This window comes from Lemur catta, chromosome 23 (assembly GCF_020740605.2).
Source record: "Lemur catta isolate mLemCat1 chromosome 23, mLemCat1.pri, whole genome shotgun sequence".
Taxonomy (NCBI): Eukaryota; Metazoa; Chordata; class Mammalia; order Primates; family Lemuridae; genus Lemur; species Lemur catta.
Genome location: NC_059150.1, coordinates 6,492,761 through 6,517,997, shown reverse-complemented (window position 1 = coordinate 6,517,997; position 25,237 = coordinate 6,492,761). Strand labels below are relative to the sequence as shown.

At 43.5% G+C, this 25,237-nt stretch overlaps 2 protein-coding genes and 1 long non-coding RNA gene across 8 annotated transcripts in view; 2 read left to right on the top strand and 1 right to left on the bottom strand.

The window, feature by feature from the left end:
• Positions 1-4,927: 4,927 nt before the first annotated feature.
• Positions 4,928-9,673, top strand: RAB29 (RAB29, member RAS oncogene family). 5 transcript variants are annotated; one of them, XM_045536559.1, is made up of 6 exons: positions 4,928-4,990; positions 5,303-5,533; positions 7,514-7,585; positions 8,323-8,504; positions 8,809-8,930; positions 9,218-9,673. In XM_045536559.1, exons 2-6 carry the CDS (start codon positions 5,410-5,412, stop codon positions 9,330-9,332), a joined length of 615 nt encoding a protein of 204 aa, XP_045392515.1. In that variant the 5' UTR covers positions 4,928-4,990; positions 5,303-5,409; the 3' UTR covers positions 9,333-9,673. The 5 variants fall into 5 exon arrangements, with proteins under 5 accessions (XP_045392515.1, XP_045392513.1, XP_045392518.1 ...); XM_045536557.1 differs by having other exon boundaries at positions 4,929-5,018; XM_045536562.1 differs by having other exon boundaries at positions 4,941-4,990; positions 5,298-5,533.
• A 6,464-nt stretch (positions 9,674-16,137) lies between these two features.
• On the bottom strand, positions 16,138-22,269 carry LOC123627115. Its single transcript, XR_006731143.1, has 3 exons — positions 22,231-22,269; positions 18,349-18,417; positions 16,138-16,177 (listed from the first exon to the last, which is right to left on the bottom strand). It is a non-coding gene; the product is annotated as an uncharacterized LOC123627115 (long non-coding RNA).
• Positions 22,270-23,847: 1,578 nt separating this feature from the next.
• NUCKS1 (nuclear casein kinase and cyclin dependent kinase substrate 1) overlaps positions 23,848-25,237 on the top strand; it is a 31,547-nt gene continuing 30,157 nt past the window's right edge. For both annotated transcript variants that reach the window (XM_045536556.1, XM_045536555.1), the window contains exon 1: positions 23,848-24,162. In XM_045536556.1, the coding sequence (XP_045392512.1) occupies positions 24,146-24,162 (17 nt within the window). In that variant the 5' untranslated portion in view covers positions 23,848-24,145. The remainder of the gene's footprint in view (positions 24,163-25,237) is intronic.

Below are 25,237 nucleotides of genomic sequence, written 5' to 3'. Positions count from 1 at the left end.
CCCAGAAGTTTGAGGCTGCAGTAAGCTACGATGACTCCACAACACTCCACCCAGGGCGACAGAGTGAGACCCTGTCTCAAAAAACAAAACAAAAAAGCTCACATCAGTCACTTATTGAGAAACAATCAGTGGTGCTCTGGGGCATAGTCCAGGAACCAGATGCAGAGTCCTTACTCTCGAGGTTATACTCTGGTCTCCACTCATTAGCTCAGCCTCAGTTGGGGTATTGTTCTAGGGGATTCCTAAAAAGTTTCTTCCCTACAGACGCTTATAATCTTGTTGGGTCAAAATAATAATAGCTATTATATGTGGAGTACTTACTGTGTGTTTTCACTGCGTTCAACCCTGTACCCTGTTAACCCTTAGAAATTTACAATTGACTGCAAAGGGTTTAGTGTCAGGCCTAGGTTCAAATCCCAGCCCTTCTGCTTGTATTTGTATGACCTTGGGCAAATCATTCACCTCTGAGCTTCAGTTTCCTCATCTATACTAATACCCATTTTATAGGATAGTTATGACATACAGCACTAAGCTCTGTGCCCAATACATACTAAACCCCAAATCCTAATCAGTACTACAGTGGGGAGATGACTAGGCAATGACAATCCACCGGCCGTAGGGGTAACTCAAGGGCGGCTAAGGGAGCAGGCAGGTGCAAAGGGCACCTGACCAAGCCTTACGGGTCAAGGAAATCTTGGCGGAAGCAGAGAAGAATAGGATTTAGCCTAGCAGAAAGCGGCGGGGAAGAGCGTCCTGCAGAGGGAACAATGGGCTGAGCCAAGAAATGAGCCTGACGCTTTGGGGAACCGCAAACACTTCCACAGGACTGGAGTTTGCAGCACAACCTTAGGAGACATGCAGATTTGTGACGAGGTAAGTTTTCTGAGATGGCAGATATAGAAAGAAGGGCGGAGTCAGAGGTCTGTCTGACTCCCAAGCCTATTCTGGGAGCCATTGCCCACCTAGGACACGTCCCCCACAGCAGCGGTCCCCAACCCTTTTGGCACCAGGGCCGGTTTCATGAAAGACAGTTTTTCCACGGACGGGGTGAGGCGGGGCGGAGCTCAGGCAGTGATGCGAGCGACAGGGGAGAGGCTGTAAATGCAGATGAAACTTCACTCCCCCTGCTGCTCACCTCCTGCTGTGCACCTGGCCCCCCAACTTTCATGGAAGACCATTTTTCCACAGACCGAGGGGTGGGGGGCGGCAGAAGCTCTGCAGCGGGTCCCTCGTAGGCAGCGGACCAGACTGGGGCTTGGGAACTGCAGCCCCACAGGATACGTCGCAAAAGTAAATGGCATATACTGAGTGCTGAACATTTCCCAGCCTCAGAAATTAACAGTCTGTGCTCCTGTGCTAACTCTTCAAAGCAGCACTATGTCAATAAGACTATGAAGGGTTAATAGAGGAAAATTGCTTGTTGATTATTTATATGATGTTTTACTATACAGTGTATTATACTACATAGTATACTTTTAAATCATAATAATAACCTCATTTACAACTTCAATGGTATCTCTAATAACTATGAGATAGATACTATCACCATTTTACAGAAGAAGAACTGGGGTTCAGAGAAGTTAAATGTCTTGCCTAACATCATACTTCCCACCCAGGTCTCTCAGCGGTGCCTGCCTTCCGTGCCTGGAGCCAGATGAAATGGCTGCCAGGGTGCTCCTCTCTACAGAACACAAAAATTGCTAAAATGATCAAAAATATGGTGCCTGCTACCTCAGTTCTGCTCATGAGACACCTCGCCTACTGCAAAATGTTGTTTACTGAAATAGACAGTATTTTCCAGTGGACATTTAAAATCATGCCTCCCAGGCGCCAGCCTATCTCTGATGATATTTTTACAACATAATTACAGACAGTACTACCAACCCTGAGGTCAGCCAGCTGACGGTTTCCCGAAGCTAGTTGTCTCTTTCAGCTAAAATTTAGAAACTGAATAATGCACCGCTATAGTGCTGTTTACTGTACCGTACTGTATTTTATCACATTATCTAAATATAAAATCCTTTAATATGGCTCCCAAGAAAATGTCTGGCTTGAAGATTGAAAATACAGCAACAACAACAAGCCCAACTCTAGAGCCAGGCATGGGGGCTCACATCTGTAGTCCCAGCTACTCAGGAGGCTAAAGCAAGAGGATCACTTGAGCCCAGGAGTTCAAGTCCAGCCTGGGCAACATAGCAAGACTCTGTCTCTGAAAAAAAAACCCACTAGAAAGGAAACAAATTGCAGAAAAGTGAGGAAAATTTGGCCAACCAAAAAGAATTTTTGAACATAATTTGAAAGACTTTAGACTATATTTACATTTAGTTAAGTCTGAATGACTATCTAGCTAGTGGTGATTTTTTTAAGAAGTTAAATGATACTACTTTTATCTGAAAAAAAAGGTTAAATGAAAAACAAGTCCAAATAACTTTAAATATTATGTCATATTCAGTTATATTTATATGGTATAAATTCCTTATTTTGAACATAAATATTTTTCACTATATTCAAATGTTAAGAGAAAGGAATGTTGAAAAAGTATGTAGAGAATATTGCTTTAGGGGATCTCCAAATTGCAGTCTACCCCGTGTTTATTTGTCCTTGACTCTGTTACAGACTGTCACGTGCATAACTTTCAACATATTACCTAAGTTGTTACCTACTTCACAAATTATTCAGAAATGAAGTATTTGGTTTTTAGGAGTTAGAAATCCATAGAAAGAGTCACTAACGCATTAAGAGGTTCACTGACCCACACCAGGTGCCAAGGGTAGAATATTAACTGTAGCCTTCTGATTGGCAGGCCAAAAACCAAACTGCCCATCAATACCAGTTCAGGAAGTTGGGGGAGATGTCCCCATGGCCCGAGGTGCTCTTGGAGGGGACCCACTCCCAAGCTGAGAGCACAGCCCCTGATCTTTCTCCCTCATACCTCCCATGCTGGGGAGGACAGAATAGTCCATCATGTGCCCACTCATGCTTCTACATTCTATATCTCTTGCTTCGTTTAACATCTAGGTTATCTTTTTCCTGTATCAGGTCAAAGCTGGCTGCCAGAATCCCCTGGGAGGCCTCAAGGCCTACCTAGAATTCTACTTCTCCAAACAGAAGCAACTGCCAGGCTGCCAGTTTCGCTCTGTTGCCCAGGCTAGAGTGCCATGGCATCAGCCTAGCTCACAGCAACCTCAAACTCCTGGGCTCAAGCAATCCTCCTGCCTCAGTTTCCCGAGTAGCTGGGACTACCGGCATGCACCACCATGCCTGGCTAATTTTTTCTATATATTTTTAGTTGTCCAGATAATTTCTTTCTATTTTTAGTAGAGATGGGGTCTCACTCTTGCTCAGGCTGGGCTTGAACTCCTCAGCTCAAATGATCCACCCACCTCAGCCTCCAGAGTGCTAGGGAAACAGAGAGGATAAGTGGGGGAAACCTTTACTGAAGGAAGAGTCAATCGGTTGTGGCAAATGACTTTTTTAAAGGGGAGGAGCTGTAAAGGGATGTGTGTAAAAGGAAATGTTAATGATGCTTGAAGTCTGACGTCTACGTGGAGGGAAGAAATGACGAGGCCAGTGACAGAAATAGGAAAGCTGAGAAGACGAGCTATTTTTGTGATGATATAGTGAGAGGCAGGACATCCAAGTGGAAGTGCCTTTTTGGAAGTTGAACATACTTGATTAATGATAAAGAACAAATAAAGTGAAGACAGAGAGATATGTGAGTCCAAGGGCCATTCACTAAAGAGTTTATAGAATGATCAACTCAAGGACCAAGAATCAAGGTGTAGGAAATACTTAGAGGGAGGTAGGATGGAGAGAAACCTGAAAGAAAAAAGGTGATTATCAGAGAAGTAGGAGGATGAAAAAGAAAGAACAATATCACTGAAGCCATGTGGGAAACGACTGTCAAGGATTGGTCAACTATGTCACAGCAAATAGGAACTGAGAAAACTGAACCCTTAAAGATGAGTATCCTAGCCTAGACTCCTGTACCTAGGGAACAAATGTTTTGGGCTAAATATGTTGTGAACCATGCTGATGTTCTTTCCTCACAGAATGTGTGAAGCCCTGGGCTGTTTTCCCATGGCCCTGCTGGTTCTCTTCCTCTATTCCTGGAAAAAGCATAGAAAATGGAGCTCTCTTTGCTTGCCATTGAGCTCATGCCCTGCCAAGGTCCTCCTCCATAAAGGACAGGGAGATCAGCAAAGTTACAAGCTGAAAAATTAAAATTATTTGCCAGACTGTAGTTTTATGAATATTCATGAGCAACAGCAGCCGGAAATGCAGGAGGACTCCCAATGTACTTCAATTAGCCTCCAGCTCAAATGAAGAGTAGTGTGGCTAGAATGGGAATTGTGGAAGTGTGAGTGAGGAACTGTCTCTTGTTTTCCATCTTTATTGCTATTGCTAGTTATTAAATGCTGTATCTTTTGGCATAGGTTTTTTTTTCTAAGGATTGGTCTCTTGGATCAAGATTTCCTCCACTTGCCTGGTATTGGGTCATATGGAAAATATGAATCGTGTTCACAAGGTCCTGGACTTGTCTATCTGTTTGAAGGAATAAGAAATGGACTTCACCTGAGCATGATGGATGAGGCTTGGGTTTTTCTTAACGGAATAATTTTTAATCTTAACTCAATAAAACCTTTAAAGATAGGAGAAAATTATCTGGGGACGGATTTAGGCAGGTGAGAGCATGTTGAACATATCTCCTCTTAAGAAATCTTTACTGACCCAGACTGGTTTTAAAATAAGATTCCGAACAGCTGAAGGAATGTGAACGCCTTGAAACTGCAGGGCGTCTTAAAACACAAATAGTGAAGAAACTACACTTCCCAGGAGGCCTCGCGGGGAGTCTCCGCACTCGGCTGGTTCTTTCTACCGCGAGGTAAGCTGGGAAATGTAGTGCTCCAAGCAACGCTGCACGTGACGCTCGTAGAGGAAGGCGAGAGGGACCGCGCCGTCGGGGGCGGGACGGGTCCAGGGCATCGAGGTGCGCCTTGGTCCTTCCCCACAGTGTGGTGTGTACAGTGAGGGGGGGGGCCTATCTCCGGCCGCAAACACGTAGTGAGCTGGCCCGGGGTCGGTCGCTGACGGGAGCCGCTCGGGGGACGTCCCGGCGGGTGAGGGACTGGGGCCCGGTCTCGTTTCTCGGCAGCCGGGCTGGGAGGGGGCGGGGGAAGGTGCGAACGGCCGGGGGCTCCGTGCTGCCGCCCTGCGCCCCACCCCGGCTGTGGCCGCGCGGGGAGGAAGCGCGTATAGGTTTGAGTGCAAAGTTTCCTTTTTTGCTTTCTTGTCAGAGCAGCACCAGCAGGCGGTGGCTGGGAATGCCCAACTTCAGTCTGAAGAGGGTTAAAAAAAAGCGACTGCCTCTACTTCTTGCCTCCTTAAAACACACACTGAGGTTTAGCCATGGGCAGCCGCGACCACTTGTTCAAAGTGCTGGTGGTGGGGGACGCCGCAGTGGGCAAGACGTCGCTGGTGCAGCGGTATTCCCAGGACAGCTTCAGCAAACACTACAAGTCCACGGTGGGAGGTGAGACCTCGCCGGGGGGCGGGAGGGGGAAGGAGTTGACTGGGGCTCCGATGGGGACTCCAGCTGTGGACCCAAGCGGGATGGGGAAGGGGAATCGGGTGTCCTTTGGGTCCTTCCTCGGGTCAGGAAGTAGGAGTCTGGGATCCTAGAGGGAGAAGTTGCTGGCTGTTTGGTTTGCATACCTCTCTTGGGTTTCCCCAGGTAGGTTTCCCCAGCCAGGGCCGACTACCTGGAAGGAGACGGGGCAAAGGTGTGAAGATGAGAAATAGGGACGGGAGGATGAGGATGAGCAATTGCTGTTGATTGCCGGCGCACTCTGAATTCAACTCTCCTCCTGCAGCCTTCCAAGCCGTCAGGGACAGGTCTGTCCAATCAGCAGAAGCGACGGAGACTCTCCGTAGGGCCTGGTTAGGAGCCCGCTGGGGCTTTTGTCCGGCCTCTCCCGGGAGTTACAGACAGCCACTGAGAAAGGAACAGAAAGGTGTTTAACTTGGCTTCAAGGGGAGAACCTAGGAAGCAGAACTGGTCTGAAGGACTCTAGTTTTGTTATGGTGATGTAGGTGGGTAGGGGGCACAAAGTCCCCAAAGGAGCTCCTTGGCTATGCAATCAGATGCCCATTAGGGCTAATGAGCTGTGGCTTTTGTCCATTCATGGCTTAAATAAATGTAACCTAGGAATTCTTAGAAGAGTGTGAAAGATACCACTTCTCTGACCTCTCTTCCCACCCCTTCTCCCCTCAAACTGAGGAAAGGAAGGAGGAAGGAAACACTGAGAATTCATTCATTTCTTTCCCAAGTGGGGCCTTTGGACCCAACTGTTTTTTCAGAGGTAGAAATGCATTTTTGTTAATTACAAGGTGTTTAGCTAGCAAGAGCTGGTGACAGGGGAGAGTAACTTAAAACTTTATCTCTGTTAAAAGAACTTGTTTTAAGGGGGAAAAAACGTTGTACTGATAGAAAATTTGAAAATGTGTGCTGGTGTTCATATGGAAGTTGTTAAAAAAATTAAAAAGCATTTACATTGCAATTAAAACATCCTCCTTAAGAACATCTAGCAAAATTAAGAGTTTAAAGTTTCAAAGACTGTTTCCGCACCACTCTGCCCCCCGCCTCCCATTTCATGGTTTTGGGTTAAAAGTGTTCTGCTAGTTAATTTTTAGCAATTGCTCTAGTTTTCCTTTAGTAAAGAATATAATTGACTCTGAAGAAACTCTTTTCAGTGTTTCTTCTAAGTTTCCCCTAGCTTTTATTTCTGTCACAGATGTATAAGAATATATTTCCAAACTTCGGAAATTATTCTATTTCTCTCCGTATCAAAAAGCTTTTCCCCCAGGAATACTCGTTCAGCCTTAACTCATGGAGTCTCGGCATCTCCAGACTTACTAGATTATATCCAGCGCAGCTCTTAAGCATCATCCAAGCAGTGTCTTCTGCTGGGAATCCTCTGGGACCTTTTCCATTTATCCTATTCCTGCCCAAGTTAATTCCTGCAGCTTTATGGAGAATGTAGAATTCACCAGGGTGTGTTTTCCTCATAATACAATTTGATTAGAAACCAACAGTGAAATTGAACGTGGAAGATACAGAAGTGACCACACTTATCTCATTTCCCCCTTCTCCTCCATCATCCCCTCCCTGAGAAAAACCACCTAAATCTCCCAGAAACTGTTTAACCTGAGAACAGGAGTTGTTTTCATAATTATTCCCATCTTCCTGCCCCCAGCCTTGGAGACAAGTAGTAGCAAATAAATTTGTTTGACAGAAGAGTGAAAGCTGGAGACCCCTTTGGAAAGCAAGTATGAATTATCTGTCCCACACTTGATACATGAGTGTGGGCTCATCTCAGCCAATCGAGGGCTTGAAAATAAATAAATGGGATTGGAGTTGTATGTCCCTGGGGTTGTAACTTCATATTTGGTCTGAGTTTATCCCTGGATTTTTTAAAGGGAAATTTTATTAAAGTATAACATATATTTTCAGTGGATTTTGCTCTGAAGGTTCTCCAGTGGTCTGACTCAGAGATGGTGCGGCTCCAGCTGTGGGATATCGCAGGTAAGCTGTGAAGGCTGGATAGGAACAAGGGAAGAAATTTTGGTTTAACCAGCAAACTCTCAGAAAAAGTGAGGCAGTAAAACCAGAAATTATCGTTTCTGAAGCTGGCATGATTGGGCTGCTCTGAGGATACATAGAGCTTTTGTAGATGTTCTGCCCTGAATAGATCTGGAGCAGTCTGTGTGGGTGGCAGGGCTGGCAAGGTGGTGGATTGTCCAGACCATAGGTGGATGCTCCCAGAGCAGGGGGAAGGTGCTTTTTCTAGGTTTAAAGCTGACCTTGGTGAGAAACAAGACCCCCAGAAAATAGAGACAATAATAATAGTGAACCCTTATTATGTGCCAAGCACTCATCTGAGCATTTTAAATTCACTGATTCATTAATCCTCACAACAGTTCTATCATAAAACTCCTGCTTTTATCTCCATTTTACAGATGAGAAATATGAAGCACCAAGAGTTCGATTTGCCCTAAGACACATAGATGGTTAAATGGCAGGGCAGGGATTTGGACTTGAGCAATCTGGGTGCAGAATCTACCTTGGAGATGATTGGGCTTAATTATCCCTTTATGGGACAGATGGAAAACCAAGTTAGAGAGGGACAGTGAGTGGCTCCCTCTGCCACGTGTGCTTACTGCCTTCCTCCTCAACAAAGGGAGAGAGGAAGGGGTGTCAGAGAGGGTGCTGAGACTGGTTCTTAGGATCACCTTCTCAGGAACTCTCTTCTTTCTCCCCAGGACAGGAGCGCTTCACCTCTATGACACGACTGTACTATAGGGACGCTTCTGCCTGTGTTATCATGTTTGATGTTACCAATGCCACTACCTTCAGCAATAGCCAGAGATGGAAACAGGACCTGGACAGCAAGCTCACACTGCCCAATGGAGAGCCCGTGCCCTGTCTGCTCTTGGCCAACAAGGTATGTGGCCAACCTAAGAAAATAGCCCCTAGCCTCTATCTGTGGTCAGGGAGTAAGCATATCTACAATGCTGTCTGATTTGGGGCGTCCGTTTCCCCTTCTCAAGTTAGCAGAATCATCTCTACCTCCTTTCAAAGGATGTTGAGGGTGAGACTTTCTTTAGGAAGGATGCTGACTATAGATTTTAGATGCTGGTGTGTTCTTAGCCATTGGTAGAAAAATGTTTTAAATACACAGGCATCTAAGCCATATTTCTATTTCCAGGAAGTTTATGGTGTTGCCTTTTATTTATTCTCTTTGTCAGTGTGATCTGTCACCTTGGGCAGTGAGCAGGGACCAGATTGACCGGTTCAGTAAAGAGAACGGTTTCACAGGTTGGACAGAAACATCAGTCAAGGAGAACAAAAATGTTAATGAGGCCATGAGGTGAGTATTTCATGCTGTCCTGGGGACAGGCATGAAGATTTATCCGTCTTCCACTGAAGCCCTGTGGAACTTCTTTTCTTATTTCTGAGCGAACAAGAACAGACTGAGCCACTGGAATGCCAGCTGCTGAAGGTCAGGGATACTGTCTTCTCTCCTGAGATAACTGAGCACGAAGGGGCATTTAAACCTTGGGGCTTTACTGAATGCTGTCTGGTGATAAGACAATGTCTGCCATTTCTCCTTTTCCTCCATCTAGCTTCTCAGGCTTATTTTTTATTTCTTTTTAGAGTCCTCATTGAAAAGATGATGAGCAATTCCAGAGAAGATATCATGTCTTTGTCCACCCAAGGGGACTACATCAATCTACAAACCAAGTCCTCCTCCAACTGGGCCTGCTGCTAGTAGTGTTTGGCTTGTTTTCCATCCCAGTTCTAGGAGGTCTTTCCATCTCTTTCCTTTGATTGCCCACCCGGCAGTTTTATTAATTACATTTGAACTGTCTCCTTCCAACTGTCCAGTAAGGAGGTCCATCTCACTTAGAAAAAACAGCTGGGACCCAGGTGCATTTCTGCATCTCCTGGATGTTGGCTCTGACTTGCTGCTGGTTCATGTGACTAGTTAGTGCCTTCAGTATAAGAAAGATCATCTCATCCCTCAATTTGTGATCTGGAATTTTGTGGGAAGGATTAGAAATCCACATCTGTGTTTTTAAGGATTATAACCCTCACCTACTTTTAAGCTTATTTTTCCGTTGGATGTACACTGATACCATGACTTCAGATTGAGAGGAAATGAGATCAAATGTTATTTCCAAAATTCCTTATAGGCCATTGCTTTCAGATTCTTTCTGTCTTGGAATTTAAGCATCTACTAATTCTGAGATGCAGAAGGAGGGGGTCTGGACATCAATGGGTTTGGGGCTACTGGAGGTGACCCAGAAGTCACTGTTATTTTGAAACTTCTAAAGTTATAATTAACTTTCTCTTGTCTTGGCTTCAAGAATAGTCAAGCTTTTAAACTATTTTGTGTGATGAGAGCATTTTCTTCCACGAAGAACTTAATCCTCACATTAGGGTTGTCTAGTGTCTCCCTACCAGTGGAATGGGAGCAAGGTTTGCAAGTTTCTGGGTTGATGTCTTGATGCATAATGCTGCAAGTGACAGCAGTTGGCTGTGGTACTCTGAAATAGGTCTGTTCCTTGCAGCTTTGGGAATCTGAATGCAAGAAGAAAAAGGAGTGGTTAACAGAGCAGAATCCAGCAGAACAACTTCATGAGCACTGGAGGTGGCTAGCACTTACCCATGGGAAGCAAATATTATGTGCAGGCCTTGGCCCGGGGGAGGAGAGTGGATAGACAGAAAATCATTAGGTAATATAAGTACTAAATTGGGCAGGTATTTTAGTATCAAATCACTTCTAGACAGTTTAATTTGTTAAATTCTCTCTAGGCTGGTAATTTATAACTACCCAAAGTTACAAATATCCTTAGTGAACTCAGAGACCTGAAGTTTTTTGGATAGATCTTAAATAAGTGTCCTAAATCAGTATTCCCAAATCTGGATGATCAAAACTACCTGGGAAGTTTGTTAAAATTTTAAAAAATGTTTTAAGATTTTTTGGGGTCCCAACCTCAAACCTGCTAAATCAAAATTTCTAGGGATGAAGCCTGGGAATGTGGTGATGGTGTATTTCAGAGCTTCCCAGGTATTTCTGATCAGCCTGGTTTGGAAGCTTGCTGGAGAACATGGTAAAAATACAGAGACAAGGCCGGGCATGGTGGCTCATGCCTATAATCCTAGCCCTCCGGGAGGTCAAGGTGGGAGGGTTGCTTGAGGCCAGGAGTTCAAGACCAGCCTGCACAACATAGCAAGACCCCATCTCTACAAAAAATTTAAAAATTAGCTGGGCATGTTAGCGTGCCTGTAGTCCCAGCTACTTAGGAGCCTGAGGCAGGAGGATCACATGAGCCCAGGAGTTTGAGGTTGCAGTGAGCTATGATGCCACCACTGCACTCTAGCCCAGGCAACAGAGCAAGACCCTGTCTCAAAAACAAAAAAAAGATACAGAGACCCAGGCCTTTCTTATTTAAATGATCCTGGGCTTCTGTATGCTCTTGTTAGCTCTCCAGAATTCTGATACACACCACCAGACATTGAAAATCACTGTCCTGAGAAAGAGATCAGAGGCCAAATATCAGAGAAGGGAGGCCAAGCCTTCAGTAGTTAATTTTTTTTTAATGCCAGTTATTATAACTTGTGCAGTCTTTTCAGACATTATAGTTCTCTTCTGTATTATCATTTTCAGGCAGGGTTTTGGTTACAATGATTCTGAAGATAATAGTTGAGTAGCAAATTTCATTTATGTGAAGAGATAATTTTTTCCCATTGGTTTGAAACCCTGCAAAATCACAAAATAAATGGGAACTAAGTCTTGTATTCATGGTAGTTATTGGCCTTTAATGTGAATTTGTTAAAGAGCTATTTTATACTGATAGTTCAAGAGAATTGTAGAAACATAGACTTTATTTTTTAAATACCTTCTTTTAAAATAAATGAAGGCAAATATTATTCTGTATATCTGTTAATTTACTAGTACCAATTACTTTAGATCCAGTTGCCTAGTACCAATTCTGTACTTGATGTAATATCCCAAATACTGCTTGGAGATGTGAACCTCTTAAAAAATTGAATGTGCTTTCTTTTCCCTTTTGCTGACTCAGGATTTACCTGCCTCTTCAAGCATTGCTAGAGCCCTTCTGAATTTTCTGTCCCAATGGGTGAACATTACAGACCTGAAACTAATTAAAGAAGGAATTGAAATATAACTAATTCCTCTCCATGCCCTTATCCATAAAGCAAAGCAGTTAAGATAGGGAAAATGAAATATTTACATGAATGGAAATGTGATTATACTAAAAATAATTAGGTCTTATCATTTGGATGCTACCCCTTTGGTAAAATTGTTTGGGACGTGGATATTGTTGTAGCCCTTCCCTAGAGATGGTTCTATATTTGAGACAAGATGCCCATCTAACTACTGAGTTGGTCTTTGGCCAAAAAGAAAACATAATTCCCTACAGGGTTTTCAGAGAAACCCAAGGGAGGGCTGAGAACACAGCTGTGGAATAGTGACTGCCCTGGCTTTCGTCTTTGAACAGAATAGCTGAGTGACCAAATAAGTGGGGGGAAAGAGATCGTAGGTCAGGAGGGCCCTTTAGCAATAAATAATGATTTGCTGTTTTATCACTACTATTGAGCCAAAATTTCTCCAAGGCGATTTCCCTAATTTACTTTCTCTAGCTATTACTAAGGTATAATACGGTTCATCATTTTTTTCTGTTACCTCCAGATTTAACTTTCTTCTTTCGGTGGTCTGTCTTCTGTCCTCAAGACACTCTCCCATCTAACATGAGGCTTTTCTTGCCTGTCCTTGTCCTTTTATAGGGTGTGGCCTGCTTTTGACATGATCTAAGGCTGTGGTTAGAGGATGTAAAAATCTTCATGGAATGCTATAAAATCCAGTGACCAAATTGCCCAAGGAAAAAAACCTCAGTGCCCTTTTCCCCTCCACCCCTCTTGACTCACTATGTATAGGAAGATTTCTCAGCTGTGTAAGTGACTCATCTAAAGCCAAATAATCCCCAAAGCTGCAGGCTGATTGAATAGGTAGGAAGTCACTAGAAAATTATGTTGGAAAGAATTCTATGTGTATTTTTGATTCAGCCATAAATACCAGAGACTTCAGAATATATATATGACCTTTCTTGAGTTTTCAGGCATGATCTGAATTCTCTCAAGTTTATCTGCAGAGTTTCAGTATAATAATGGTACTGTTCTGAATTAGGGTTCTCCAGGGAAACAGAACCAATAGGAGATAAGGATATTATAAGTATATATAAGATATATAGAGATAGAAATAAATATATAGAGATATATGTAGATATATAAGTGTATGTATTTATTATAAGGACTTGGCTCACATGATTATGGAGGCTGGCAAGTCCAAAATCTGCAGAGCTGATGTCTCAGTTCAGTTCCAAAGGCTGGCAGGCTGGAGAATTCTCTCTTACTTGGGGAAAGACAGTCTTTTGTTCTACTCGGGCCTTCAACTGATTGAATGAGGCCCACCCACATTAGGGAGGGCAATCTGTTTTCCTCAGTCTGCCAATTTAAATGTTAATCTCATTCAAAAACACCCTCATAGAAACACCCAGAATAATGTTTGACCAGACATCTGGGCACCCTGTGGCCCAGTCAAATTGACACATAAAGTTAACCATCGCATGCTCTAACAGTACTTACTGAGTGACAGGCCACTGTTTTGATTCCTTTTCTTCACACTCTAATTTGATTCACATTCAAGTTACAGTTCATCTGATTAGGAGTTACCTGCATGTTAGTGGGAATAGCATGTTAGAGGAGAAAGCAGGTAGAGGAAGGAGATAAGATAGGTATTTTATAATTTATCATATAAGCCCAGTAGCACTGGACACGAGCATTTGATTTTGTATAGAACTCTTCCCTCAGATCTGTGAGTTGTATGTGCCTCTTACACTATCTTTGAAATAAGAAAGCAAGCAGTTCTTCCCATTTTATGTTTCAGGGAACAAATGTCTCAAAATTTGACTGAAAAGCAGCCGGTGGAATTTGTAATAAAGCCAAGACATAACTGCAAGTCTCTAATTCCCCATCTCCATTCTGTCATTTAGGTTTCTGGGAAACATTTGGCCTGAAAAACCTATTTTAGAAAATAAGCCCAGACACTTAGTGAAACAGAACTGAGCCCTTTGGGGTTTGAAATTCTTGGTTTGTGTTAGATAGCTTTGGAGAACATGTTCATGTGTGGAGTAGAGACATGTGGGTAATTAAATTTGGGGCCAAATTAGGTGCAGTTTGAATAGCATGCAGTGCAGACATATCCTAAGCTGTTTAATTGACAAGTTCCACTTACCAAGATATGGCACCCAAGTACAGTGACTGCCATTTAATTTTAAATATCAGCTTTTTTGTTTGCAAGTGCAGGGATTTTAACAGGCATTCCATTTTCAACTGTTGCTGCCAGTATCTAATGTTAATCTGAGTGTTTGCTATAAACCAAGTATTAATACTTTCCTAAGCACTTCACATGGATTTTTATTTTCACAGCAACCCTATCAAGTAAATGTAGGGGAAAACTGAGGAACAAAAAATTAAGTCTTTGATCAAGGTTAGACAGCTAGCAAGTGACAAATTGTGATTTTTTTTTTTTAACCCTAAGCAGTGTTACTCCAGGAACTGGACTCCTTTTACTACACTACACTGCCTCCTATTTGTATGTGTGTGCTTTGGTAGAGGAATTCTTGAAGTTTTTCCACTTAAGTTTTCAGGATGGTGGAAACAAAGAGTAATTTATTAAATAGGTATACAAATTTTCCAATATTTTTATAATGAAAGATTAAAAACCTTTCATTTGGGGGCATGGTGGCTCACACCTGTAATCCTAGCACTTTAGGAGGCTGAGGCATGAGGATCGTTTGAGTCCAGGAGTTCAAGGCTGCAGTGAACTATGATTGTGCCACTGCACTCCAGCCTGGGTGATGGAGCAAGACACTGTCTCAAAAAAAAAAAAAAAATGAAACAAACAAAACAAAAACACCTGCTCTTTAAGGAAAACGAAGAAGAAAAATCCAAACCACCCAGAGCCCAATAACCCAAACAAAATCTCTATTTACATTTTCATAAGTTTTCTTTCAATTAATTTTTAATGCAAAAATTTGTTTCATGTAATTGTGTTCATAGTTAAAACTTTTTTTATGACACACCTTTTATGTATCCAGTATTGCAGTAGTAGTTATAGGGGATATAAAAACCTATGCCATAGAAGTTCAGAGAAGAAGGAGATCAAGAAAGAGTTCTTGAAGTAGACTTTAAGATGGATAAAAATTGAAAAAGAGGTGACAGAGAGTTTCAGGTTGGGAAGAAAGGAAGTTTAGAATTCTTATGCAGGTTTGGGAAATAACCAGTAGACCAAAAGATTCATGCGGAGGGCAGTGGGCAGTAAGGTTGGAAAGATTACTGGCAGATTGTTTAGGTTATTAATTTCAGCCATAGTGGTGTACCTACCATGTGCCAGGTACTTCACTAGGTATGTGGGACGCAGGGCTGGGGAAGAGAAGGTTCCCATCCAGGAAGGGCATTCCAGAAGGCAGATGGACAAGGAAAGAACTGTGTCTCAGTGCAGGGAGTGCCACATCTCTACTTCTACAGTGATGGAGGACGAGGAGGAGGTCAGGGAAAGCCTGTGACAGAGGGGGCACTCAAGCTGGGTAAGAGTTTGCCAAGTGGAGGACCACAGGAGGAAATGCATTTCAGACAGAATAAAGTGAGTAAACGCTTAAGGGCCTGCAACGAACAAAGAGCTTGCTCAGACGATATTGGATATTCATTATAGCTGGAGTTGCTGGGGAAGAGGGACTGTAAGGTTATCTTTGTTTGGGCTGCTATAACAAAATACCTCAGTCTGGGTAATTTATAAACAGCCAAAATTTATTGCTCACAGTTCTGGAGACTGGGAAGTCCAAGATCAAGGCCCCAGCGGATTTGGTGTCTGGTAAGAGCTCACTGCTTCATTGATGGTGCCTTCTTGCTGTTTCCTCACATGGCAGAAGGAGCCAACAAATTCCCTCGGGCCTCTTTATAAGGGCACGAATCCCTTGCAGGAGGAGTCCACCCTCATGGCCTTGTCACCACCCACAGGCCCCACCTCTTACTACCAACACGTTGGGGATTAGATTTCAACACAGGCATTTTGGAAGGACACAAACATTCAGACCATAGCAAAGGGAGAGATGAGAAGATGGGGTTGGAGGCAGGGTCAAATCAAGGAGAGTTCTGTATGCCATCCTGAAGTGGTTTGGACTTCATCTTCTAGTAGAGAATTATTGAAGGGTTGGGTTTAAAAAAATTTTTTTTTCTTATTGAAAAATACATAAACATTATTACTTCTTTTTTTTAAGTAGCTTAAAACAACACAAATTTATTATCTTACAGTTCAGGAGGTCACAAGTCCAAAATGGGTCTCACTGGGCTAAAATCAATCTGTTGGCAGGGCTGCATTCCTCTGTAGTGGCTACTATAGGGAAGAATCTCTTCTTGCCTTTTCCAGCCTTTTCCTCCTACTCAGGAGGCTGAAGCAGAAGGATCGCTTGAGCCCTGGAATTTGAGGTTTGCTGTGAGCTAGGCTGACGCCACGGCTGCCCGGGCAACACTCTGTCTCAAAAAAAAAAAAGATCAGCTGAGTAGCAACTTTACTCTTACTTCACACATTAACAGATTCCAGGGATTAGGGCATGGACATTTTTGGGGGGCAGGGGTGTCATTATTGTGTCTGCCAAAGATAGAAAAACTGAGTGATAGAGGGGTTAAGGAACTTGTCCAGGGTCACATAGCTAGTTGGTAGCAGAGTCAAGAATAAACATCCATTTTTTAATTCAAATAATACATTTTTGAAAAGGAGATGGAATTCTCCTGTAATTTCATCTCTGAAAGATAACTTGATTAAGAGTTTGCATATTCTTCCAGGTTTTTCTCTATATATAAACTACCAGCTGTAAACCCCTTCCCTAAAAAAAAGAAAAGAAAAGAATACAAGAATAGGCTTATCTAAGGCTCTCTGCAATTTGCTTTTTTCTTTTTAATGTATCTTGGATACCTTCCCATGTAAGAGCATACAATTCTATATCATTCCTTTTAGTTGTTGCATAGGACTATATGGATGTTTTATAATTTATGTAGTCAGTTATCTATTAATGGATACCTGGAGTATTCCTTTTTCCTCTATTACAAATAATGGTAGGAACTAACATCTTTATATATTTATAAATTTATGTGAAACTTTCTTAGGAACACCTAGAAATGGGTCAAAGAGTATGCATACTTTATTTACATGTAGTGCCAAATTTCCCTCCAAAATGTTTGTACCAATATAAGCTACTACCAATGGGGTCTGAGAGGCCAGTTTCCCTATATTCTTAACAAGACAGTTTTCAACCTTTACCAATCAGAGAAGTGAAAAAAATGTTAAATTATTTTGTTTTTCTTTTGTTACAAGTGACCATATTTTTAAATGTATTAGTCATTTTTATTTCTTCTGTGAGTCACCTATTTGTATTTATATCTGTTTTTATTTTGTTGTCTTTTTCTTAGTTATTTTTAAAAAGCTCTGTGTATTAAAGACATTAACTTTTTGTTATAGGTATTGCAAATATTTTCCCCAGTTCATGGAGAGATTTTAAGCAGAGTTATGTTAGATTTGTGCTTGAGAAATCTCTCTGGTAGTAACTTACATGCTAGTATAAGGAGTTTAGACTTTACTGTGGAAGCTGTATGGACTTATTGAAAATTTGAGTATGGGAATGATATGAGTGATGTGCTTTAGGAAGGTAGTATTGCCTGTGTATCTACTGCAGATTACAGAAAAAGAGAAGAAAGGCTGTTACAGTAATTCAAGCATCAATGGTGACTATGGAAATGGCAAGTGAAAAATGAATTTGAGAAATGAAGGAGGAATCAAGGGATTTCCATGTTGAAGACTAATAGTAAAGTAGTAGAGTTAATAGCAACAGGATTTGAGCTCAGGTGGCTAAGAGGAAAAAAACAATCAACAAATTAAACAGCAGCCTATGGAATGGAAGAAAATATTTGCAAACCGTATATCTAAAAAGGCATTAATATCCAAAGCAGGCCGGGTGTGGTGGCTCACACCTGTAATGCTAGCACTCTGGAAGGCCGAGGTAGGAGGATTGGTTGAGCTCAGAAATTATAGACCAGCGTGAGCAAGAGTAAGACCCCGTCTCCACTAAAAATACAAAATTATTCGGATGTTGTGACACATGCCTGTAGTCCCAGCTACTCAGGAGTCTGAGGCAAAAGGATCACTTGAGCCCATGAGTTTGAGGTTGCTGTCAGCTGTGATGACACAACTGCACTCTACCTAGGGCAACAGAGCAAGAGTCTGTCTTAAAAAAAATCCAAAATATATAAGGAATGCATACAACTCAGTAGCAAATAAAACCCCAAATAACCCAATTAAAAAATGGGCCAAGGACCCGAATAGACATTTTTCCAAAGAAGACACACAAATGGCCAGCAGGTATATGAAAAGGTACTCAACGTCACTAGCTACCAGGGAAATGCAATCAAAACCACAATGAGATATCACCCCACACCTGTTAGGATGGTTATTCTCAAAAAGTCAAAAGATAACAAGTGTTGGTGAGGATATGGAGAAAAGGAAACCCTTATACATTGGTGGGAATGTAAGTTGGTACAGCCATTATGGAAAACAGTATAGAGTTTCCTCAAAAAAATTAAAAATAGAACTACCATGTGACCCAACAATCCCACTTCTGCATATATACCAAAGACAATGAAATCAGTACCTCAAGCGGTATCTGCACTCCCACGGTCATCACAGCATCATTCACAACGGCCAAGACATGGAGTCCAACCTAAGTCAAAGGATGAATGGATCAAGAAAATGTGGTGTGTATATACAACAATATTATTCCGTCTTAAAAAAAGGAAATCTTGCCACTTGCATCAAGGATGAACCTAGAAGACATTATACTAAGTGAAATAAGTCAGACACAGGGAGACAAACACTGCCTGATCTCACTTACACAGTATGTAGAATTTCAAAAAAGTTGAACTCAAAGAAAGTAGAAAGGTGGTTACCAGGGGTCAGGTGGTGGTGGAAATCGGAAGATAATGGTCAGAGGGCACATACTTTCGGTTATAAGATGAATAAGTTCTGGAGACCTGAAGTACAGCATGGTGACTGTAGTTAAGAAGAATGTATAGTTGAAATTGCTAAGAGAGTAGATCTTAGGTACTCTCACTATACCAAATTAAAAAGTAACTATGTGAGGTGATTTATATGTTAATTAGCTTGGTTGTGGTAATCATTTCATAATGTATACAAAACATCACCTTGTACAATTTTTATTTGTCAATTATATCTCAGTAAACCTGGTGGGGGGGGTGAGTAGGGAAGATGATGCTGCTGACAGAAATGGAAGAGTCAGGAAAAGAATATGGGTAGGGAAGGTGATTTGTTGGGCATAGATAAATTTGGGCTTGTGGACATCCAAGTGGCAATGTCTGTCAGGCAGTTAGGGATACTGGCCAGGAACCCACAGAGAGGCAGAGAGACTGGCACTAGTTGGTGGAATCATGCCCATTGTGGTCATGATTGGAGTAGATGAATTCTCCTAGGAATAGTTAGGAGGTAATGAAGACAGACAGACAACTTGGACATGGACAATGCTGGAAGCTGACTGTCATCACTGCTACCTTGTCTCCATCTGTAAGCTGTGAGCAGTCTTTGTTAACTCCCTTCCCAGGGTTTAGGGATGGTTGTGTTGGGTTGGAGGAATAAACCAGCTGTTGGAGGTTGGGTTTTTCCTTTAGTGAAGACAATGTGATCCCCTTCTACCTCCCACAGTGCTTCACAAATGAGCCCCTTTTTTTCTTGTAATTACGCTAACCTTGTGAAGTAGGTAAGGACCAATATAAATATCCCCATTTTACAAATGAAGAAGCGAAGGCACAGGGAGTTTGAAATTTGCTGAAGGTCCCCTAGCTAGTAAATCACAGAGCTCAGAGACAGACATTCTTGACTACAAGTTCAGTGTTCTTTTTGTTATACCTTGGACGTCTCTTTTCAGCATCACAGTATTTGTCAGTGGTTTAGACAGATGAAGTTGCATCTCCAATGTTACAAGAACAAGTTTTCTATGGATTTTATTGGTGTCCAGCAAAACAGCAAGTGTTAGTCTTTTGGCTTTTTTCTTCGGTTTAAACTGGACATCAAGTTGTACATCTTTATTGTTTTAGTAGCAGAAATTCACCTAAGCTTAGCTCTTAACATTCTTCAAAGTAGACAAGAAGATGAAATTCTGAAGCAAAGAAATATAGACACTTGAGAAAATGAAGACAGGGAGCATCCTCTTCAACCATGGACCTATCTCCAAGCAGGCTATGCAGTCTCTGGGATTGTAGAGAGACTAACCAAAGACACATAGCTCTCTGTCTTATAGAGTGGTGGAGCAGAGAGACCCAGCGGTTGGAGGTAGAAGTTTAAAGAAAAAAAAGAAGATGACTGGGAGAAGCTTTAACTTCCAGGCAGGGTCTTCAAAGAGCAACACCCTTCTGTGCTCCTGTGGTCAGGAGAAGCAGAGTCTGTCTTTAGACCTGGGTGGCTGACTTTCATGAGTTGACAGTACTGGAAACACCCAGCATAGAGTAAGTCCTGAAAAATTGTTATAAAACTCCCAGCTGCTATAGTGTAGCCCTTGATGGAAATGGGTTTTTGTTAGGGGTATGGAAGAATCATCAGTGTTACCATCCCAGCACTGCCAGCTCTTACTGTCTTTAACATACGCAGGAGAGAAGGAAAAGGCTACTTCTCAAAATATAACTAAAATCACAGGGGCAAATAAGCATTGGGATAAAAAGGCCACCAGATTTCATTTCCAGGAAGAGAAAGGACTGCCTTTTCTGTCTCCTGAGCCTTTTTTGTTTTCATAGTTTCTCACGGTTTCATTACATATATTGTCTCTTCGGGGTTATCACATGGTGCTTCTAAAACCTAGTTTATCATATGGTTAGTGTCTTTCTTCAGTTTCCAACAAACTGGTTGTGGCTGAGACAGGTACACAGGGCAGATAATTTGGGATAGGCCAGAGGGAACTGACCTTGGAGATTGTATTCCAGGTTCTCTTGGCTCTAGTAAGCATAATTCTCCACTTGTCCACTAAAAAGTAAACTAGAAGTTCAAGTCTTAAGTTATTTTCTTTCTAAGAGACAGTGTTAGTTGAAATACTCAGTGAATAAATGAGCAAATGGAGGGAAGATGTTAGCTGGAGCTGCAGTGGAGAGGTAGGATATGATTCTGACCCTGGATGGGGGAAGAGTCTTCATTCAGTGGCCATCTGTATATTGACCTTGAGCTAAAGTATCAGGCCAAAGCCTGGAAGCCCTATTCTGAACTTTCCACCTGCCTGCACATGTTGACTATGGCCAGTTCCATTCATTACCTAATAAATGAGTAACAAGAATCCCTCTGCCTCATCTCACAATACCAAATAATGGTATTTATTAAAATAAAGGCAATTTGTCCTAATAAAACAGCCTCCAACAAAGCTACTTGTTGATCACTGTACCACCCAAGTCTCTGCACTGGCATTCTGACAATAATACAGATAATAATGCACTTACTCAAAACATATATGAACACTCATTAGGATGGCTACTATCAAAAAGACAAAATAATGAGCCAGGCATGGTGGCTCCCACCTGTAATCCCCAGTACTTAGAAAGCTAAGGTGCTTGAGGCCAGGAGTTCGAGACCAGCCTGCGCAACATAACAAGATCCTGCCCCCAAAAACAAATTTTAAAAATCAGGCATGGTGGTGCATGCCTGTAGTCCTAGCTACTTGAGAGTCTGAGGTGGCAGGATTGCTTGATCCCAGGGGTTCAAGGTTGCAGTGAGCTATGATTGCGCCACTGCACTCCAGCCTGGGCAACAGAGCAAGACCTTGGCGTGCTCTCTCTTTTTTTTTTCTTGTCTCTTAAACAAAATAAAATAAAATAACGAGTGTTGGCAAGGATGTGGAGAAATTGGAACACTTGTGCATTGCTGGTGGGAGTGTAAAATGGTACAGCCGCTATGGGAATCCGTATGGTGATTCCTCAAAAAATTGAACAGAATTGCCACATCATCTAGCAATTCCACTACTGGGTATATACCCAAAATAAGAAAAAGCAGGGACTTAGACAGATATTTGTACTATCATGTGTGCAGCAGCACCATTCACAATAGCCATAAAGTGGAAGCAACCCAAGGATCCATTGATGGATGAATGGATAAACAAAATGTGACATATACATACAATGAAATATTATTCCGCTTTTAAAAGAAAGGAAATTTTGACACCTGCTACAAGGTGGATGAACCTGGAAGACATTATGCCAAGTAAAATAAGCCAGTCACAAAAGGATAAATACTGTATGATTCCACTTACATGAGGTTCCTAGAGCATTCAAATGTATAGAGACAGAAAGCAGAGTGATGGTTGTCAGGGGTTGTGGGGGCCGAAGGGGAAGTGGAGAGTTAATGTTTAATGGGTACAAAGTTTCTTTCAGGGAAGATGCAAAAGTTCTGGAGATGAATGGTGGAGATGGTTGCACAATATGAATGTACTTAATGCCACGGAACTGAACATATAAAAACAGTTAAGGCTGGGTGCAGTAGCTCACACCTGTATTCCCAGCACTTTGGGAGGCCGAGGCAGGAGAATTGCTCGAACCCAGGAATTGAAGACCAGCCTAGGCAACAGAGTGAGTCCTTGTCTCTACGAAAAAAGAAAAAAATTAACTAGCAGGGTGCCCTGGCACGCTCCTGTAGTCCTAGCTACTTGGGAGGCTGAGGTGGGAGGATCGCTTGTGCCCAGGAGTTCGAGACAGTGAGCTATGATCGTGCCACTGCACTCCAGCCTGGGCAACAGAGTGAGACTGTCTCTTAAAATTTTTTTTAATTAAAAAATAAAAAGTTTTAAAAAAAGTTAAAATGGTAAAATTTGTGTTATATATATTTTTAATCACAATTTAAAAAAACACATTCAGGGGAGAGAGGGTGGAGTAACATGGAAGAAACAAAAGATAATTTGTTTAACAGTCCAGCCTTCCTGGTGGACTGTGCTATTCTCTTCCTTAGAGAAGACAGATTTCACAAAGGGAGACTTTCAGGAGGCAGATAGTGGTTTGTTTTGTTGTTGTTGTTTGGGGAGGCTTTCTTCAATTGGTCATTAACACTTTGCCTGTGGCAGGGATTGAAGTCTATTTACAATAGTGGGGTAAGCCTTAGTTTGTTCCCATAGGGAGCCTGAGCTCTGCCTCTGAGAGTTGCAGGCATCCAACAAATGTTTATGGACGTAAATGGAATGATATGAGTCACCCTCAGTTATATGACTTGAAAGAGTCTTGAGCCAGCCCTGTTCATGTCTACCCAGGGATGGGATCATCTTTTAAAAATTCAATTTAACAGACTCTTACATAGTGTTTATTGTGAGCAAGAGACTGTCCCAAAGGCTTTTGATATATCAACTCAACTAATCTTAATTACTCTATAAAGTAGGTACTATTGTTTCCCATTTTACAGATGAGAAAACTGAGGCACAGAGAAGTAAAATCATACAACTATTAAGTGCTGGACCAGGGGTTCCAACCAAAACATCTTGTCCCGGAGCTCACATGTTCCTAACCATTGCACTCCTGACTCTGTCTTCTTGAAATAGTAATGTCACGGGGACTGGGACTTTAATGACCCTGAAGCTGATCTCAAGGTCCAGAATGGAGAATGGGAAGTGAGGGTGAAGATATTCCTTGATTATGATTCTGGCTCTCTACTCTGGCAGTGTGGTTGGGCCCTTGAGGGCTGCTGACGCCAAGGTAAGGGGTTTGTAGGTTTAAGGTCAAATTTTTTGAACCTAAGGAATTTCCCTCCAATTCTGTAGCAGCCCCTTAGTGACGAATCTGATGCCTATCCCACGGGTTTTGCTATTAGTGAATTTTCTAGGTGATCAAGGCAAGCGAAATGAAACACCATTAAACTAACCTTGAGTGACGCTAAACCCAGTATAAATCTTTTTTTTCTAGTCGTTCCAAGATACGACCCGAGACGAATCTGCAACTCTGGAGTGGAAGCCAGGGGGCGGGCTGAGCAGCGACCATTTTTGTTTTGCGGCCGTGCGCTCTCAAAGCATCTTGACTAACAGGACCCCACGGAGAAGGCGGAGCCTATCAGAGAGCAGGGCGGGGCCTGAGAGACGTGATGATTCAAATAGACTAATGAGCTGGGCGCATCTGGCAGAAGTCGCCAATGAGCTGACGTGTTGGGGCGGAGCGCCCAAACCCTAGTGGGTTTGGTTGCACGGCGGCTTTGGCGCATTTTCGGCTGGTTTGATTCATCCATTTTGAAGAGACGGGGGAGCGGGGGGCTCGTCTGATCCAAGGGCCCTGAACCAAGGAGCCGCGGAGTTTGAGAAGCCAGCAGCTCGGGGTTCGGCGGCAGCGGCCCCATCGGCCGAAGTTCGGGGGGGGTGGGGCGCCGAGCGCGCGGGGTGGGGGGGGTCCTGGTCTTTGGCTTCTCGACTCGGTCCTGTTTCAACAGCGAACATGTCGCGGCCTGTCAGGTCAGTGCGGAGTCCGAGGCCTGGAGCGGGTTGGGGGGCTGGGGGTGAGTAGTGATGGAATGGGGAACAGAAGCCTAGAGTCGGCCCTACCGGGCGCCACGCGCGGCCTGCTTCCTTTCGGGGCCCGCGCGCGCCCTTGAGCGTGGGGGGCCTTGCTGGCGCGCGGGGGTGGCGGCTGCGCGCCCGTGCGCGCTTCCCTCCCCGCCCCGCGCCGCTGCAGGGCTCCGGCCCGCTCTGCTGCCTCCCCCACCCGCCGCACTGGAGCGGGCGGGGTGTCCCCGAACCGCCAGCGGCCGGAGGGGGAGGGGTGTGAAGTCAGCGCCCCCGAGCAGGCCCCACCTCCTTGGGGCCGGCCTCTCAGCCCACAGGGGAGACGGGCGGACTCCGGCTCTGCCCCCCACCTTTAGTAGGGAGGGGCGGCAGCGCCCGTGTTGCCCCTTCCCCTGCGACTTGCGCGGTGGTGGGGGGCACTCGGCCCCCTTTTTTCTGGCGGACCCGGGTGTTCCACGCAACGGGGGAGGGGCAGTATTGCCACCCGGCCCCGCCTCCGTCCTCCCGGGTCGCTGCAGGCCCGGCCTCCCGGATCGGGCCGGGCGTGGGCGGGACCCGTTCTTTTCCCCTTGGGCAAAAGTGAGAGTTCGGGACTGGATCCTGGAAAATTATGGACTGCTGCCTCTCCCCCACCTCGGAGTTTTGATAGAGTTAACCCCAAAGTCCGCTCTTTCTCTCCGATTAGAAATGTCCTTCCTTAGGGAAATGCCCATGCTCAGGGAGGCGCGGGTTAACAGCACGGCCCAAATCCCGTGTAGTTCTCGTTCCACTCTCACCCGCGTCCACGTCTCGGGATATTTTTGTAACCCTCTCCTTCCCCCCAGTGACTTAAGTAATAAAGGGACTAGATTCGGTTAACCATTAGACTTCATTGTCAGAATTTCAACAAGTTTGCTCTTCCCCCAGCGGTCGGTGGAATCGCCCTTTGCCGTCAAGGCTATTGTATGGAATGTGCCATTTACGGAGGGGTGTGGTTTAGTCCAATCTGTTGAGGCCTTAAAAAGGAGGGCTGTTGCAAATAAAT

Excerpts from the sequence above, each read along its gene's own strand:
- RAB29 (XM_045536559.1), top strand. The coding sequence starts at position 5,410 with ATGGGCAGCCGCGACCACTTGTTCAAAGTGCTGGTGGTGGGGGACGCC. Across the intron at positions 5,534-7,513 it reads CTACAAGTCCACGGTGGGAG|TGGATTTTGCTCTGAAGGTT; the intron begins GTGAGACCTCGC and ends ATATATTTTCAG. Across the intron at positions 8,505-8,808 it reads GTCTGCTCTTGGCCAACAAG|TGTGATCTGTCACCTTGGGC; the intron begins GTATGTGGCCAA and ends TCTCTTTGTCAG.